We start from the raw sequence: 16,518 nt of genomic DNA, 5'->3' as shown, positions 1-16,518 counted from the left end.
AACAGTGAAGAGCAAACCACACGACTCTGGGATTTGGTAAACATGTTTTTAATCTGTTAAATAATTAAAAAAAAAAAATCAACTTCCATTGAAAAACGAAATGCTACCATTCACAATTTTTAAAAGGATTCTCTTTACAAATCGAACGTAAATATGAAAAAGGCGGGAAAAGGGGCGTTGTCTCAGGAAGAAATACTTTACAAATTGATCATTTTTTTTCCCTAAAAAAGTGTACAAAATAAAATACTAAAACTGTACATATATACAAGAATTCAATAGTAAAATTGCATATTCTGCTTCATTATTACTTAAATCATTATTTTAAATAGTCAGTAACTTGTGCCTATGTTGATGAAGGATGGGCAGTCAGAGTCTCGAGTGTGAGGACAGGGTTGCTGCTCCTGCCCAGAGGGAGACTGAGACCGGCAGACTGCTGCTATGCTATGCGCACACCGACAGAGGACACCTTGGAGAACCTGATTTCACAGACGGGATCCTAATCCCATGGCCATGGGTAACTTATCTCCTCAACCCTAAACACCCTCCCCTTACACACACACGCACACACACACACACAAAAACTAACAAATAAACACTTATCTCAACGGACAAGGGAGGAAAAGGTGGCCCCTTTTTCTCATGGAGTGAGCGGGTAGGGTTTCTTTGTTTTGATACTATTTCATTTTTCTTTTCCATTTGGCAATTCTTGCCGAGCGTGGTGATGGGTCCCACTGAGAATTATGTCAGGATGGGATAAGCATCATAAAGGAGGAGAAAAAAAAAAAGCCTGGGGCGTCTCGACATCTCCAGTGACGAGGCCACCCACTGCTGGGGGATGGTAATGAGGAAACGTGGCATGCAGTGGCACTGTTTGAGCCACGTGGGGCACTGTAGCGCTGTGTGGCGGGTGAAGCATGGGTGCAGAACTCGAGCGTGCCAGGGGTGCCTCTGGTCTCAGCAACAGCAGGATACGTACACACTCATGTACACACACACACACACACACACACACACACACACACACACACACACACACACACACACACAGCGCAACATGCAAAACTTCTGCTCCTGGACCTACTGCACACACACTTCATTCAAGTTTTCTATGACCCTGATGTAATACACAACTAAAAAAAAAAAAACACACACCCACACATACACTTGCCAATGTGGACACACAAACACACACAGACATATACATATTTTTCCTATATCTGCAGAAATGTCCCACACACAGAGTCAAAATGAATTATTTATCCACAGCTAACTCCTTCCATTTTCTGCCCCTCCGAACAACCAGAGATGTGATAGGCCAACATCACTGGCGGTATGGGTTGGCATGGAAAGATGAAGTGGTCCCAACAGCACAACTGGCTACACGAGACAGTATGGGGGGATCTGAACAACACACTGTGGAGAACAGGAGTCGGTGAAAGTCTCTGTGGGTCTTCACAGTGAGGCACAGCGATTCACAATGACTCGGCCACATGGGGGTTCAGGGGTCGGGTTCAGGGGTCATCAGGCGGTGACAGTGCTGGTGGTGTTGGGGTAGAGAGGTCCGCAGACGGCCCTTAGGTGGGAGCATCAGGCCGGGCGAGGGGAGAGGCTATCTGATCACTCTTCTCCTCTTGCCCCTGGTGGACCTCACAGGCTTGGGCAGTGCTGTCTGATGAGAGATGGAAAATAAACTTGTTTAAGAATCTCACTGGGCCTTTAAGATCTACAACTCACTGGGCCTTTAAGGTAGCCTGACGATGTCATACTCATAATTCTAGTCAGAATATGAGTCTGAGACCGCTCCGTTGGGCTGTGATTATGGGGCGTGTTTCAACCGAACTAGGAAAAAAAAGGCCTCTTCGCTCAATTGGATAGGCCTACAACCAATCAGAGCAACGTAGTTTGACCATAACGTAGACCATGGGGCCAGCTGATACATTAAACTTTTACCGGATCCCGTAGGAAGGACGGCAAAAACATCTTTTCGATTGACAAATGCCTTGATCGCGTTTCTCTGTTCCTCTTTAAAAATGAATGTGCTGTCAATGTCTTCTAAAACAGACTCGAATTTCCACATTTCAGCTCTCCAACGGCAGCCATGTTTGTTGAAAACGAATTCACCCCAAAAGCTCTTTGGTGACGTGGTTGATTACGTTAGGGTTGATCATCTGTCCATCATCGTATAAAGCCCGCCCTGACAATTTGATTGGTCTATATCTCCTCACAGATTTTTGTGAGGAGATAATTTCTCCCCAACGGAGCGACACCAGACTGAACTTCCCGACCAAATAATTTGTGGGCGTGGCTAAGTTCGTCTGGCATCCAGGCTACCTTTAAGGTAGACAGCAGTGAATCTTTGGTGTTATGGAATTATGTCTGGATATATCCAATTCCAATTTCGTTAGGTTAAACTAAGGTCAGTTATCTCTCTCAATGAAAATAACTGGATAAAATAAGCTTTGCTATTGGATTGATAGAGACCAGACATTTTTACGCATTACATTTTGTGGTGAGCGCTGGACCACAGAGCAGGTCTCCTTATTTTATCTGGCCTTAAAGCTGCAATGTGGACCTCAGTGACAATGACACAGCAAGCGGTTTCCTCCCAAAAAACACTTGGGAATAGATGTGAGAAGGGAATGAGAAGAACCACCATCCTTTACCCATCATGCCTCTGAGCAGAGTGAGGATCTCACAATACAGTGGGGAAAATAAGTATTTGAACCCCTGCCGATTTCGCAAGTTTGGCCACTTGCAAAGAAATGTGTGATCTATAATTGTAATGGTAGGTGTATTTTAACCGTGAGAAATAGAATATCAACAAACAAATCCAGAAAACTGCTTTTTATAACATTTATGACTTTATTTGTATTTGATGCAGAAAATAAGTATTTGAACCCCCAAGCAAACAGCAAGAATTCTGGCTCCCAATGACCAGTTATGTGCCCAAGAAGCACACAGATTAGTCCTCATTTGGCCTAACAAGGTACACCTGATCTCAACTGGTGACGTGTATAAAAGAAACCTGTCCAAAGAATCATACTTCACACCTTCAACCTCACCACCATGGGCAAGACCAAAGAGTTGACCAAGGACGTCAGAGATAAGATTGTAGACCTGCACAAGGATGGAATGGGTTACAAAACCATCGGCAAGCAGCTTGGTGAGAAGCAGACAACTATTGGTGCGATTATTCGTAAATGGAAGCAACACCAAACAACTGTCAATCGCTCTAGGTCTGGGGCTCCATGCAAGATATCCCCTCGTGCGGTATCGGTGATCATCCGAAAGGTGCAGAATAACCCCAGAACTACACAGGGGGAGCTTGTGAATGATCTCAAGGCAGCTGGGACCACAGTCACCAAGAAAACCATTGGCAACACACTACGCCGTAATGGTTTGAAGTACTGCAGCACTCGCAAGGTCCCCCTGCTCAAGGAATCACATGTACAGGGCCGTCTGCCAATGAACACTTGAATGATTCTAAGGAGGATTGGGAGACAGGATGTGGTCAGATGAGACCAAAATCAAGCTCTTTGGCATCAACTCGACTTGCCGCGTTTGGAGGGGGAAGAATGCTGAATGTGACACCATCACCACCGTCAAGCATGGAGGTGGAAACATTGGCCCTCATTCTCGAACATTTTCTGAAGTTTCTTCTGAAATGTTTCTTACGGGCTTCGGAAAAACAACGTAAGCAAAAGACATCCGCCAAATTCATGCACGCTTGAAAATGCGGTCCTACGCAGCAGAAGTTTTCTGGGCTGTGCTCCCCCGGAAGAGTTTTCTTAAATTGAAAGCGCGTTCTCGTGCTCCTGAATTTGCATACATACACGCCCTGCCAGCTCCTTATAAGGGCACGCAACCGTAGTGACGTGTGCAGTCGGAATCGACCGAATCTACACGAAAGCAACTCGTAAACGAGTCATGTCAAAGCGGTTTCGTGTACATTACATTTAGTCATTTAGCAGAGACTTTTGTCCAAAGCGACGTACAAGGGATAGAACAGTCAAGCTACGAGCAATAGAGACCTAGTGTAACAATAAATACTACTTTACATAAGAAATAGAAAAACGAAATAGGAAATAAAAACGAAGTGCAGGAATGTAACTGCTATAAGTGCAAGTTAAGCACTAGTCGAAGTGCCAGTTAGGAAGGGAGGTGCTCTCTGAAGAGTTGGGTCTTCAAAAGCTTCTTAAAGGTAGAGAGGGACGCGCCTGCTCTGGTAGTGCTAGGCAGTTCGTTCCACCAAGGTGGAACTACTTGAAAATTCTGGATTGCCGTACTTGCACAGACGGCAGTGCCAAACGACGCTCACTAGACGAGCGCAGCATTCCGGTGTAGTCCTTTTATTTATTTTATGACATCACGGTGCCTCGTAGAATCATGACTATAGGCCTACATGTGAAACGTAATTGTTAATGATACTTTAATCCGAGGATCTGTAGAGTTGATGTGAACGCAATCACCAACGATTTCTCACAAATTCATTAACACGGAGAGTTTTCTTAAATGCGATTCCTCAAAAAACCACAAGATGGCCCACGGGGCCCACGGGGCCCACGGGGCCATCTTGTGGTTTTTTAAGGAATCGCATTTGAGAAAACTCTGGCCGAGTTACGACTGCTATTTCGAGTTCGGAAAGTCTTCTGAAGTTCAGAGCAAATCCCAGATGAGAAAACTTTCATGAATGCCGAATGTTGTCCTAAATCCAATTCCTCTTAAATTCCTCTTAAATTCTTCTTAACTGCGTTCGAGAATGAGGCCCATTATGCTTTGGGGCTGTTTCTCTGCCAAGGGTTCAGGACGACTCCACTGCATCGAGGGGACTATGGATGGGGCCATGTAACATGGAATATTGGGCTTGAACCTCATTCCCTCCCATTGAAAACACAACCATAAGGATTTGGAGAGGATCTGCAAAGAGGAGTGGACCAAAATCCCTCTTGAGATGTGTGTAAACCTGGTGACCAACTACAAGAAAAGTCTGACGTCTGTGCTTGCCAACAAGGGTTATTCCACCAAGTACTAAGTCATGTTTTGCTAGGGGTTCAAATACTTATTTTCTGCATCAAATGCAAATTAAGTCATAAATGTTATAAAATGCAGTTTTCTGGATTTTTTTTTTGATATTCTGTTTCTCACTGTTAAAATACACCTACTATTACAATTATATATCACACATTTCTTTGCAAGTGGCCAAACTTGCGAAATCGGTAGGGGTTCAAATACTTATTTTCCCCACTGTATGAGGCATATTTAACTATGAAAACATGAATTGTTAAACGAGTCCGGCTATAAGTACCACACCAGCAACGAGCAAGTAGTCTAGTCTACAGCACGTTTAAGTTTAAATCTGATGCAATGTAATGGGCTTACTGTTACTTGTGGTTCCTCTATGATGCAGTCTAGACCCCCTGGTCCATCTGGCACCCTCTCAAGTCTAAGGGAAAAAAAAGAGAGAAAAAAAAGGAAGAAAAACATTTAACAGATGTTAGGGAAAAATCCATCCATGCAGGAAACATTCATTAAATATGAACAACAATGTAGTTTATGTGTAAGAGCTTACACTTGTTTCCTCTTTCTCCCTCTCCTGGCTCCTGTTCGTACAGCGGGCTCCTGAAAAAGAGTGGGATGCAGGGCGGTGAGCGCTCGGAGTCAGTGGTGGAAATGAGTCACTCGTGTCACGTGTTTTACGCACACATACATACATCAATGTAGACATTGATTTGCACTGAACATTTTAAAAGAAATGCTGTAACGCTGTAGAACTGCTATATACTGTCTTGTGTCCAACCATGGTGAATATAAGTCGAAACACAACTGGGAACAATTACAGCATTAATGGCATTTGAAATGTCTAAACTAACTAATCTCCTGAGGAGCTGGAAGAGCAGAGCTGGGAGGAGTTTTTTTTGGCTAAAAGTGCAGGGAAATGCCTCAGTTAAGGGTGAGCGTTTAGAGGAAAAGCCAGTTGGCTTAGTCTTGTTGGTTTGTTTTCAACACACTCCTGCTCCAAATTTCAACGAGTCTCCATTGCTGTCAACTCTTGTTACATGGTGCTGAGGTTATGCCTGGGCCCCATAAGACCTAACACCACTGCAAGCACACTAACTACACACACAACAGACTTACTTTCCCCATGTTGGAGTCATTGGAGCCCACGCCATCCTCCACGGCCTCAGCGTTGCCCCGGGGGCTAAGGTAGCCCTGGGGCTGCGGCCGGCCCTCCTCCTGCTGCTGCTGTCCTTGGTGCGCGGGGCCCAGAGCCAGTCCGTTACTGTACACACACATCGAGGACGAGCCGTCGGTTTTCGCCTCCTCCAGGAACGCCGGCGGCGGCAGGGGCGCCTCGTCGCGGCTCACGGAGCCCCCCGGCTTGCTGTTGGGCGGCGGGGTGGACGAGGCGTCCTCGCTGAGCTTGGGGGTGCCGCGGGCGGGCGACTGCGCCGCCTCCATGCTGAGGCGGGACAGGTCGGGGTTGTGCACGGAACAGGCCCGCCGCGGGCTGAGGGAGGGGGGCGCGCTGGGCTGGGCCAGCAGGGCGGGGAGGTCCGGCGCCGGGAAGGAGAGCGGGTTGTGGGCGGCTCCTCCCAACGCCTCGGAGTCCTTCCCGCTGACCTGGAGGAAGGAGGTGTAGATGGTGTCCATGAACGAGCCGTAGGGGTCGAACAGCGCCCCGGCGGAGCTCTCCCGCTGCTGGGACTGAGCCCCCTGGACGTGGCCCGGGTTGGGCACAGGCTCCTGGGCGGCCAGCTGGCTGGCGGGAATGCCCTCTTCCCGGGGCGGGTTGGTGGTCTCGGCAAGGCCGAGCTGTTTATCTACAGCGAGGCTGGGGCCCATGTTGAGCTGGCGAGGAAAACAAAGAGGGCAGGTGAAGTTCATCGTTTCCGACTGAATCCTACAAACTCCACAGATACCCCCACGTAGAGCCTTACCTGTAGGCTGTTGATGAGGCAAGCTAGCGGGTTGAGGGCACCCTGGCCTTGGAGAGGGACGCCCAGGGCAGACGTGGGCACTTGGGGCAACAGCAGAGGCCCTGTGCTCAGTAAACTGTGGAGGCCACTAATGTTACCCAGGGCTGCCAGGTCACCTGGAAAGGACACATGAATATCTCCTGTAAACATATTTTGGTAGACCTAACCATGCACTGGGAAGAGTTTCCAAAAAAAAGAAAAAAGAAAAAGAAATATCCCCAAAATCTAATCCTTTATGTTGCATCTGTGAAAACAGCGTGAGACTCATTAACCACCAAGCTAAACAAATAAACTGATGGAGGCTGAAAGTATTTTAGTTGTGCAACCTGGCAAAGAAGCTGTCTGCTGTCCTTTAATGAATCAAATCACACCACCATCAACTAACCAAATCAGCAAGAGGCGGCACATTTTAATTAACGTGTGCCAACAAGCGTTCAGTGATAAACAAGTCAACCACCTCGCTCAGATAACTGACAATAAGACCCATTCATTACAGTGTGCTGGAAAATGTTTTGGGGGGGGGGTTCGTTAATTTCAGCAAAGACCAGTTTGATAAAGACTGTAACACAGAACGCAAGCCAAGCAACACATAAAACTATGGATCAAACCTATGATTTCTGAAGACTTTTTGTTTTTTGTTCTATAATGACTGATTTAACTGGAGAAAAAAACTCCACACAGCTGATTGACCATTCCGACAGACACGTACCCATCATTCCTGGGGGAAGCAGAGGGGGAAGGAGTGAAGGGGTCTGGCCGTTGCTCTTGTCCTGCTCGGTCAGGGGCACCAGAGAGTTGATTTCTTCAGGCACAGTGCTAGGCAGCAGGGGGACAGAGGTAGAGCCTTCCGAAGGGCTGGAGACAGTCCCCTAGACAATCACACACACAAGGCCAGACTTTAAGCAGAGAGATGGGTAGACTTTCGGCTGATGTTTGAGACAAGACGTGCCATCGTTCACATGCATGTTAGCACTACAGAAATGAGATGAATCCACACTACATCTACATTTGTGAGTAGAGTTTAGTAGAACAGGGCAATGTACATTTAGAAGGTGTGTGTGTGTGTCAGCGTTTTTGAGTGTTGTTCACACATATAGGGACTATATGTGGCGGCATTCAGGCACTACTCCCAGCATGCAAAGTGCTAACAAGCGTTCTGTCAGGCACTGGCAGGCATGCACCGCACTGCGGACGGGGGCACGGGGGGTACCTGAGAGTGAGCCAGTGGGGATTGGTGGGTGGGGATCTGCTGAGGGGCGGGGAGGGGGTCAGCAGGACCTAAGGCGGCGGCCAGCAGGGCGGGGTTAAGGGAGAGGAAGGCCGGAGGGGGGAGGGTTGCGGAGAGCAGGAGGGACTGGGAGGCCGAGAGCGTCCCGTCGCCGGCGGCGACGAGGCTCTGGAGCGCCTCCAGCAGCCCAGGGCCCGTCAGCATTGACTCCACGAGCCCCGGGGTCTTTTCGAGAGACATGCCGTCCGGTAGCGGGGAGAACTGCTGCTGATGCTGTGGGTGCTGTTGCTGCTGCTGCTGGAGGGGGATGTCCAGGTTTAGCTGGCCCAGGCCAGGGATGGGCAGCATGGAGGCAGCATGGTGCTGGCTGAGCAGCAGAGAGGCCATGAGGAGGGCCTGGAGGCTGGGCTTGTCACCAGCGTCGCCCGTCTGGCCCTGGGCAGGCACAGCAGCAGCATGCGGAGGCGGGGGGTTTAACAGACTAATGAGATTGACTGGAAAGTCTCCCTGAGCTCCTGATAGAGACGGTAAGATGTTTAGCTGGGAGGTCTGATTGAGCAGGTGTTGCTGTTGTGACTGATGTTGATTTTGCTGCGGCTGGGCGGTTTGTGTCGTCTGATGAAGCCCCGTCCATAAGGGGAGCGAGCCGAGGAAAGGAGGCAGCAGGGAGGGCAGTCCAGAGTTTGCCGAGAGGAGCTGCAGGAGCTGCTCCTGATTCATGAAGGGGAACGACTCAGCCAGCTGGAGGGCGCTGGAGGAGTCGGCCGAGGGGAGAGACAGACCCGGATCAGAGGCACATGGGCCCAGTAGTCTGGGCTCTTCTGAGGGGTCCTGGGTTTCAACGGCCACCAAAGCACCTGAAGAGAGGGAGGGAGGGAGATGTTTAACTATATGATTATGTTATCTTGGAGAACAACCAAAAATGCCTCACATTACATGAGCTGCATCCAAATGTAATCTCAGGCAGAGTCAATCTTAAGGTGGAAGGTCAGAAGGCAAAATGTCAGGCATGCTTTATAGATATCTGTGTTCTGGCTCAAAATAAGAGCCAGTTGTGTCAAAAGTCTAGCCAAACTAAAGTTTTGGAATATCAAAGGAATTAGTCTCTATTAGAAAAAGAAATACTTTAAAAGTAACATAATAACATGAATGACCACAATAAACAACACATTACTGGAATAATTTATTTTTCACATCCAAGACAAATATCCAGTGTTGGCCAGTTGTTTGAACAGGGAATGAGTCAAAATAATGTGGTGGGTGGTTTCAGATTTTCCATGTTCTTTAGAACTGTTAAAGAAGCAGATCTCTAGTCACTCCCAATAGGGTAGTGCTATTATGGATTCTATTCGGGCTATTACTCTATGGTTCTCTAGTCAGTGTTTCGACAACACACAGTTGGGACTACTTCCACAATGTTTTATTTTATGCACTTTGTTATAAAATTTTGTATTTGTATGTACTTTGTATGTTCTTTCTATTCTTCACTTTCTTTTAATTAAATTTTTAGTTTTCACTTATCTTCATCTGTGTTCCTTTTGTTATTATTTATGTAAAGCACATTTAATTGCCTCTGCGAACTTGCCTTGCCTTTTGTCCGCAAACAAAGGTTGGCTGTTGCAGGTCTCTAGTGAACCATGCATCCTGTAATGATTAGCTGCCTTAGCATCATTCCCACTGTTGGGCTTATGATTAGGTAATTTCAGCTCTCTGGCTGAGACAGTTCTTTAGTCCTCTGCCAATAATCTTCTCTAACAATTGGACCTCTGCAGAGAAAGAATTATACTCTGAGAAACAGTTGTCCAAATACAGAAAACCTGGCAAAAAAAGGCAGGTCTGAACCCATACACAGCGGACTTAAGTTGAGCTCCTACACCTTTCTGCCAAACGCAATCTCTCTCTCTCTCACCTTCTGCATCCATTGCCTGGGTCTGGTTGGAGGGATAGCCGACTTCATCATGGGGGCCGACTCCCAGTTTGGGCCCACAGCTCTTCTCTGCCAGGGGGGCATGAGGCAGGCAGTGGGACGCAGCGGACAGCTGGCCCAGCATGCTGAGGATCTGGCTGCTGCACTCCTGTGGAGGTACCCCTGGTACGGTGGTGTGCGTCTGGCTGAGGTTGAGGACATGGCTGGGGCTAGACTTGGTAGTGGTGGTGTTAGCAGGGCTGTCCATCTGCTCTGCCACCGTCATCAGGGGAAATGACTGTGCAGATGGCAGCTGAGCTGGGCCTTCGAGAGCAGGCACTAGGCTTTGGAGCTGTTGCTGCTGCTGCTGCTGCTGCTGAGCAGTTTGCATGTGCTGCATGGGCTGGGCATCGCAGTGGTTGAGGGGCTGGGACGCTGTTCGGGCGTTGGTGGTTGCCGGTGGCGGGACAGGGCTGGGGGAGGAAGGGGAGGACTGCGCGATGGCGGAAGCCTGGGCGTTCTGCATGCTGAGGAGCTGCAGGAGAGCGGATAGCGGCTGGGACGGAGAGGGAGTCACCAGCGGCTGGACGAAGCCGAGCCGTTTAAGGTCTTCCATGTCTGCCTGCTTGAGGCCGGGAAGAGAGTTGTTTGGAGAGGCAGAGTGGCGCTGCATGAAAAGATGTTCCGAGGGTGGGGGCAGCAGAGGGGTGTTGGGAGAGGAGGAGGAGGAGGAAGGTGAGGAAGAAGGAGAAGGGATTGAATTGGGGATGGGAAGAGCCGAGGGGTCTCCGCCAGACCTCAGGCTGATCAGCTGCGACTCCTTCAGCATGCTGAGCACCGTGGGAGACCTGCGCTGGCGCTTGCGACGCGACACCTTGTCCGTCAGCACGACCGGCATGGGGTTGAGGGCTTGGGAGGGGAGTGAGGGGGAGTGGGGTAGCAGGAAGGCAGTCATGGGGAGTGGCCTAGCGGTGGAGGGGAGGCTACTGTTTAAAGTGCTTATCAATACCTTGGATTGCTGGGGATCCTTCTCGGGGCCAGCGGAGGCTGTGCCGACACCGCCGCCATCCACGAGAGCCTGGCTCTTCTGGCTGGCCATTTGCGCCTTGGCGGCCGCTGAGAGCAAGCTGCTGGCTGGGAAAGAAGAGACATGCTGGGGGGTCTTCTGCTGGCTCAGGAGCTGGCCCAGTGGCAGGCCCAGGAACCCGCCCGCCGTCCCGGAGCCATGGCCAGCTCCAGGACCGGGCGCCGCCGGCCCGTTCTTCCTATCGCTGGCAAAAGGGGACAGATTTTGGGGTACCTGAAAATTACTTTGGTTGCTCGGGTGCTGAGCGGTGTTGCTTGGGTTGCTGCCGGTACTGCAGTCTTTGTAGTGCTGCAACATTCCCTCCAGGCGGCCTCTGGGGCTCGGTGGATGGAGAGGGACTTTGGGCGAAAGGCAGGGCGTGTTGGGGGGCAGTGGGGAGCGCGCCGGGCAGGGTGGTTTGGCCCCCGGAGGGAAGCCAGCACCCGGGAGCCCCCCGCCTTGCTCGGAGAGCGTGGAGGAGGTGGAGGAGTGACGTGAGCGCTGGTGGGGAGAGGTAGCATCCAGAGTCCTGGAGGGAGACAGGCACAGGGAGATGGGAGAGGGAGATTTGACACGGCTTCCCTGCTGATGGGTCTGTCCAGGCCTTCCTGTCGTGCTCAAAGATAAAGAAGCAGACGGAGAGGAAGAGGCGGAGTGGGAGACGTCCAGCGATAAGATGCCGGGGTGGGGCCCTGGCTTTGACAAGCCCGGTGATGCTGAGGCCTGGGGCAGCCTTTGGATTATGGTTTGAGGCGTGGATGGGCGTGGGTACCACGTCGGCATACCATAGCCCGCCGAGTTGCAACCGGGGGAAGAAGATGATGGTCTCTTAGAGACAACGGTGGCCTCAGAGGACAGGAGAGAGTTGGAGTGAGGCAAAGATCCATTGTGAAGGAGTGTCATTGAAGGGGACAATGGGAAGTTGCTGTGTACTCCACGGGGGGCAGGGTTACTGTTGGGCTTAGACTGAGCAGAGAGTCGAGGTTGGGCAGAATAAGTGCAGTGGCCTCCCTCCTCCATGCGGACTACCAAAGGGCCCCCTCTTTGGTCCCTGCCCTCCATGGAACAGAAGGAGCTCCCTAACAGGACAAAAACACACACAGTTACAGGGGAGACTGGTTAAACACAAACCCCCAGCTCATTGTAAATCCTTACCCCAAACTATCGCAGCACATTTATGCTACTCAGATTCAAAGTTCAAAGGTTCTGCAAGAGCATTGTAATTTTTACAGTCTACTTCAACAACCTTATCCTAACTGTGTTGTGTTGACATAATGCTAATCGCCGGGTGGTACCTGGGCCATGAAGAGGAAGTTGGGAGGCCTGCATACTGCGACACAGTGCTGCCATAGCGACCACTTTCCTGCGGTGGTTGCAGAGTTTAGTCATGTCTTCCTCTGCCTTCCCAGGCTGCTGGATCTGCGGTCGCACTATAGCCACTGGGTCAAAGTTAAAGACCTGAACGCACAAGGTGACAGTTGGAGAGTTAAAGAAGAGCTTGTGTCCATACAAAGGGATGCAAGTAACAGGCCCCCACATCAGACACAACAGATTGCCTGTTCTCTGGGGTCACTTTCCTTGATTACTGGCTTAAGCTCCATGTTAAAGATACTCTGTCTTAGTCTATCTGATTTCATGCACTCAAGTTTAGTCTCTGCACTCAACAGATGTTCAGTGCCTGTGTATTAATTATCTACATCTCACAGAAAATAACAGCAGTTGTGTAATACATCAGATTCCCAATTTCTTGGTATGCTGTTTAATTCAGATCGTCTTAAAGTTGATTGCAATTGTGACAGATAAGAAAACAAATCATGAAAACAAATCACTTTTGTTGCAAAAGAGTAAAAGGCTAATCTGAATAAAGGCAAATATGGCTTATTCCAACGTGGGCTGCCAGGACAGAACAAGAGATAATGGAGTAGTCACAAATAATTGTTATAATTGTAATCTATATCATTGTAAAAACTACATCCAAAAGCTACCAATCTTCATTTCTACACAGATTCCGATCCAATAATGTCACAAATGCGTCACCAGAAGAATCTCAGTTACCTTGTGAACGACCAGTGGGCACTCCAAGCCACACTTACACGTGCTGTCTGTCAGAAGGTATGCCCTAACCTCTTCAACTGAAGACAGGATGGTGCCACTTGGGCTGGAACAGAGAACCAACGAGTTTAAATTTAAATGAGTGAGTTGCAAGGGTGGAAAACAATGACACATGTTAACGATACAAGATACAATAACAGCAGTTTTGTCCCTGAAGTGACACTCCAACTCATGATATTTGTACTACTTTAGGTGCGTATTTGTATTGTATTTTTTTGTCTGTTCCTCTGTTCACCTGATGTAGGCCACGGCCCCCTCCTCCACTTTTCTCTGCCAACCCACTGGCACCTGCGCTGTCCGTGTGGGGACACCATCTTTGTCTCCAGCAGCACACTCACTACCTCCCGTCATTTTCTGCTCACAGGCTTCCAGCACCTTCCATTGAGAACAGATGAACATGGAGACATTCATGAGGGAGCAGTGGTAAAAAAAAAAAAAGCCAATACAGAGCTGAGGGCATATGTAAAATATAAAATAACAGTCACAGATGAGGCAACAAAAACCTTTCAGTGGGAACCAATGCTAAAAAAAAAGTGTCATTTGAGACACCACTGAAACTGAACAACAGAGCTTGTAAATAAATAGAGAGGCCAGACAGGTCTTCACCTTTTCATCTTCATATAGCCCTGATCAGTAGCGTCCATGGAATCCAGCTCTCAGAGGACATGTTCACAGAACAGAGGTGTACACACTGGGACACAGATCCAGCTGACTGCCTTGCTGCACTCACGCCCTCTCCGCTGTTCTCCTCTACTCTTGCGCTCAGCTGAAGGCTGGGAATTTCCCTGTCAGAAAGTCAAATAAAAAGAAAGCACAAAGAAACCCAAGGTTAACCCAAAGTAAGTTAACCCAAAGTTTTGCAAATACAGGTCTGAAAAGCACTATTTCTTACAAGTACTGTGTTGGTCGGCATAAATACCTGTTAACACAAGTTATACATGGACATACAGAAGGCCTACATTAAAAAAATATGACACACACAAATGTATGTGGGCTTATATTAGACTGGTTCCTTCTTTGGCAGGTTAAGCAGAGAATCTCCCAAGTGCTAGGCTTACTCAAACAAGCAATCATTTGGTTAGAAGGAGAGAGGATAACAGGGGGTGTGAAATGTGTCACTGGGTTCTGTTTGAAGTCCTGGCAGCAACCTTTTCCCCAAATGTGAGAGTGCAACTAGCAGGAAGGATAGAGAGTGCAAAAAGGAAAGGGAAAGGGAGAGAATCTAGAATCAAAGCAAGAAAAACAACAGACAGAGTGGGTTTTCTGTATATGTAATCAAAGAGGTCTAGGAAAAACAATTCTTATTTAAGTTTAGGCACATCATTATAATCTCAATGCAATGTATCCTAAAACAGCATAGCTGTATCTCATACCGCCTGTACTGTACAACAACAAATACTTTATAGGTGATTGGCAACAATACATGTGCTAAAGCTGGTTCAGAACATGACAAATGAATACCCTAAAGACACAATAAAAGAAGGCAATCATGGCACTTTGAGATTAGAGATGCGCACACAGAGTGAAGCACAACACACTAAGACTACGACAGTTGCTCCTCTTGTTAAACAATGGCTATCAAATTCAGTAACTACCTTCATCAAAAATATTTTAATATTTACTACGTTTTTAGACTATGACTAAGGTTACCACTCTAATCTGATTGATCTTTGCTGAGTGTAAACAAATCAACCATAGCATCTTAGCTTGCTAGATACCTGGAAAAGACGCACAGTAGACGTTGTTACGATATGCATACGATATGACCTCTAATGCTAAGACAAGGAGCTGACCGCAATCTAAGTCCAGGACCTTTACTTGTGCAAATTATTTACGCAAAATTTGCACATAAATTCTGAGCTAACTGGCTTTGCTAACTTGCAAGCTAGTAGTTACAACATACCTCTGTTTACGAAGTTTCCTGTTCCTTCGCCGCGCTGCAGTGCAGAAGCTAGATATAGCAATAGCTAGCTAGCTAGTTGACAGAGTTTAGTTGCAACGGCTGTTGTTATAACCGATCTTTTTTGCGACGACCATTATTTTTAGTCAATTTTTTTCGTCTCTCATCCGTGCACCATCGGCCCGTCCTGTTTAAAAACAAAGAGCAATAACGATGGGTTTTACTGCGCCCGTTGCATTGTCGCAAATGACTTTAATTTCGAGATGATCCTTGTCGGCCGCAGCGGGTGCGATCGTTCCATTCAAACGTAAAACATCGACTCAAACTTCATTTGGGCGTGCAACCATGTCTTCTGATATGATTTGGACTCAGTGGTGTACCTTTTGCTTTATCCTTGTTTCCAAGTTCCTATTTTTCCTTAGGATTCCGTGCCAAAAAAATAATGGAGTTTCCTCTCAGACATGCGCAGTCGCCTAGGGACGGTCTTGGGAATTCCATACCCAAAATGCACCGCGCGCTGCACGGCACCACGGCTACATTTCTAGAGTAAAAGAGTAGAAATCTCTGTCCTTTGTTACAGTAGCCTGTAAGTCATTCTGTGGTGTGATACAATGACACAATTTCCTTTGCAGTGATACCATGCAGAGACGCTCACTTTTGACAAGTGGTCAGAGGGAAAAGTCAGAGCTCAATCAATTACCCGGGGCAGACAAGGGAGGACAATCAGTATAGCTAGTTCTGCTACAAGAACACAAAGGCCAGCAATACGAACAACATGTGACCACAGGGTACATTTAAGATGACACTGTAGACTTATAAATGGGTTAATAAAATACATACATTTCAATAATATTAGGAGAGAAGTTGTTAAACAATGTGTGTTTCAGTTTGTTAAACAAGACTTCACACCACAAAATACTTCATGGTAGATGAATGGCATGTTGAGACATGGATAGATAGTTTAATTGATTACAAATAAAATATTTAAATGTATGGTATTAACATAACATAGTAAGCACCAGATATCTCGAGATTGACTGATTCAACATTAAGGTGTAAACATGTAAGGATTTTGAGGACAGCACAATGGCAAAGACTGTAGACAAGGCCAGCCAATAAAATGGTTAACAAGATACATTCAATAACATATGAGGAGAAGTGATTAAATTAAGGGTGTTTAGGTTTGAAAAAACAAGGACACCACCCAATTCTGTATGTAAGATGAATGGCCTGATAGTTAAACCGACTACAAATTCAAGTACAGTATGTAAGGTATCAACATAACATTGTGAGCACAAGATATCTCAAGAGTGAAGGATTCAAAATCTA

General features: G+C 47.7%; 1 protein-coding gene across 2 annotated transcripts; it reads right to left on the bottom strand.

The window, feature by feature from the left end:
- Window positions 1-32: 32 nt before the first annotated feature.
- mbd6 (methyl-CpG binding domain protein 6) lies at window positions 33-15,917 on the bottom strand. Of its 2 annotated transcripts, XM_031567553.2 has the most exons (14): window positions 15,570-15,916; window positions 15,193-15,376; window positions 13,896-14,074; window positions 13,525-13,664; window positions 13,233-13,335; window positions 12,473-12,635; window positions 10,115-12,256; window positions 8,188-9,062; window positions 7,687-7,846; window positions 6,939-7,093; window positions 6,136-6,849; window positions 5,570-5,619; window positions 5,380-5,443; window positions 33-1,669 (listed from the first exon to the last, which is right to left on the bottom strand). In XM_031567553.2, exons 4-14 carry the CDS (start codon window positions 13,638-13,640, stop codon window positions 1,610-1,612), a joined length of 4,602 nt encoding a protein of 1,533 aa, XP_031423413.1. In that variant the 5' UTR covers window positions 13,641-13,664; window positions 13,896-14,074; window positions 15,193-15,376; window positions 15,570-15,916; the 3' UTR covers window positions 33-1,609. The 2 variants fall into 2 exon arrangements, with proteins under 2 accessions (XP_031423413.1, XP_031423414.1); XM_031567554.2 differs by lacking the exon at window positions 15,193-15,376 and having other exon boundaries at window positions 15,570-15,917.
- Between the last annotated feature and the right edge of the window lie 601 nt (window positions 15,918-16,518).

The sequence above is a fragment of the Clupea harengus genome, chromosome 5 (genome assembly GCF_900700415.2).
Source record: "Clupea harengus chromosome 5, Ch_v2.0.2, whole genome shotgun sequence".
Lineage (NCBI taxonomy): Eukaryota > Metazoa > Chordata > Actinopteri > Clupeiformes > Clupeidae > Clupea > Clupea harengus.
This window is presented reverse-complemented; position numbering and strand designations above follow the sequence as displayed.

Bases quoted from the DNA above. Each gene is read 5' to 3' on its own strand.
- mbd6 (XM_031567554.2), bottom strand. From the start codon at position 13,640: ATGACGGGAGGTAGTGAGTGTGCTGCTGGAGACAAAGATGGTGTCCCC. The intron at 12,257-12,472 runs GTACCACCCGGC...TTGTCCTGTTAG, and splicing joins ACTTCCTCTTCATGGCCCAG to GGAGCTCCTTCTGTTCCATG. The intron at 7,094-7,686 runs GTACGTGTCTGT...TGTCCTTTCCAG, and splicing joins GCTTCCCCCAGGAATGATGG to GTGACCTGGCAGCCCTGGGT.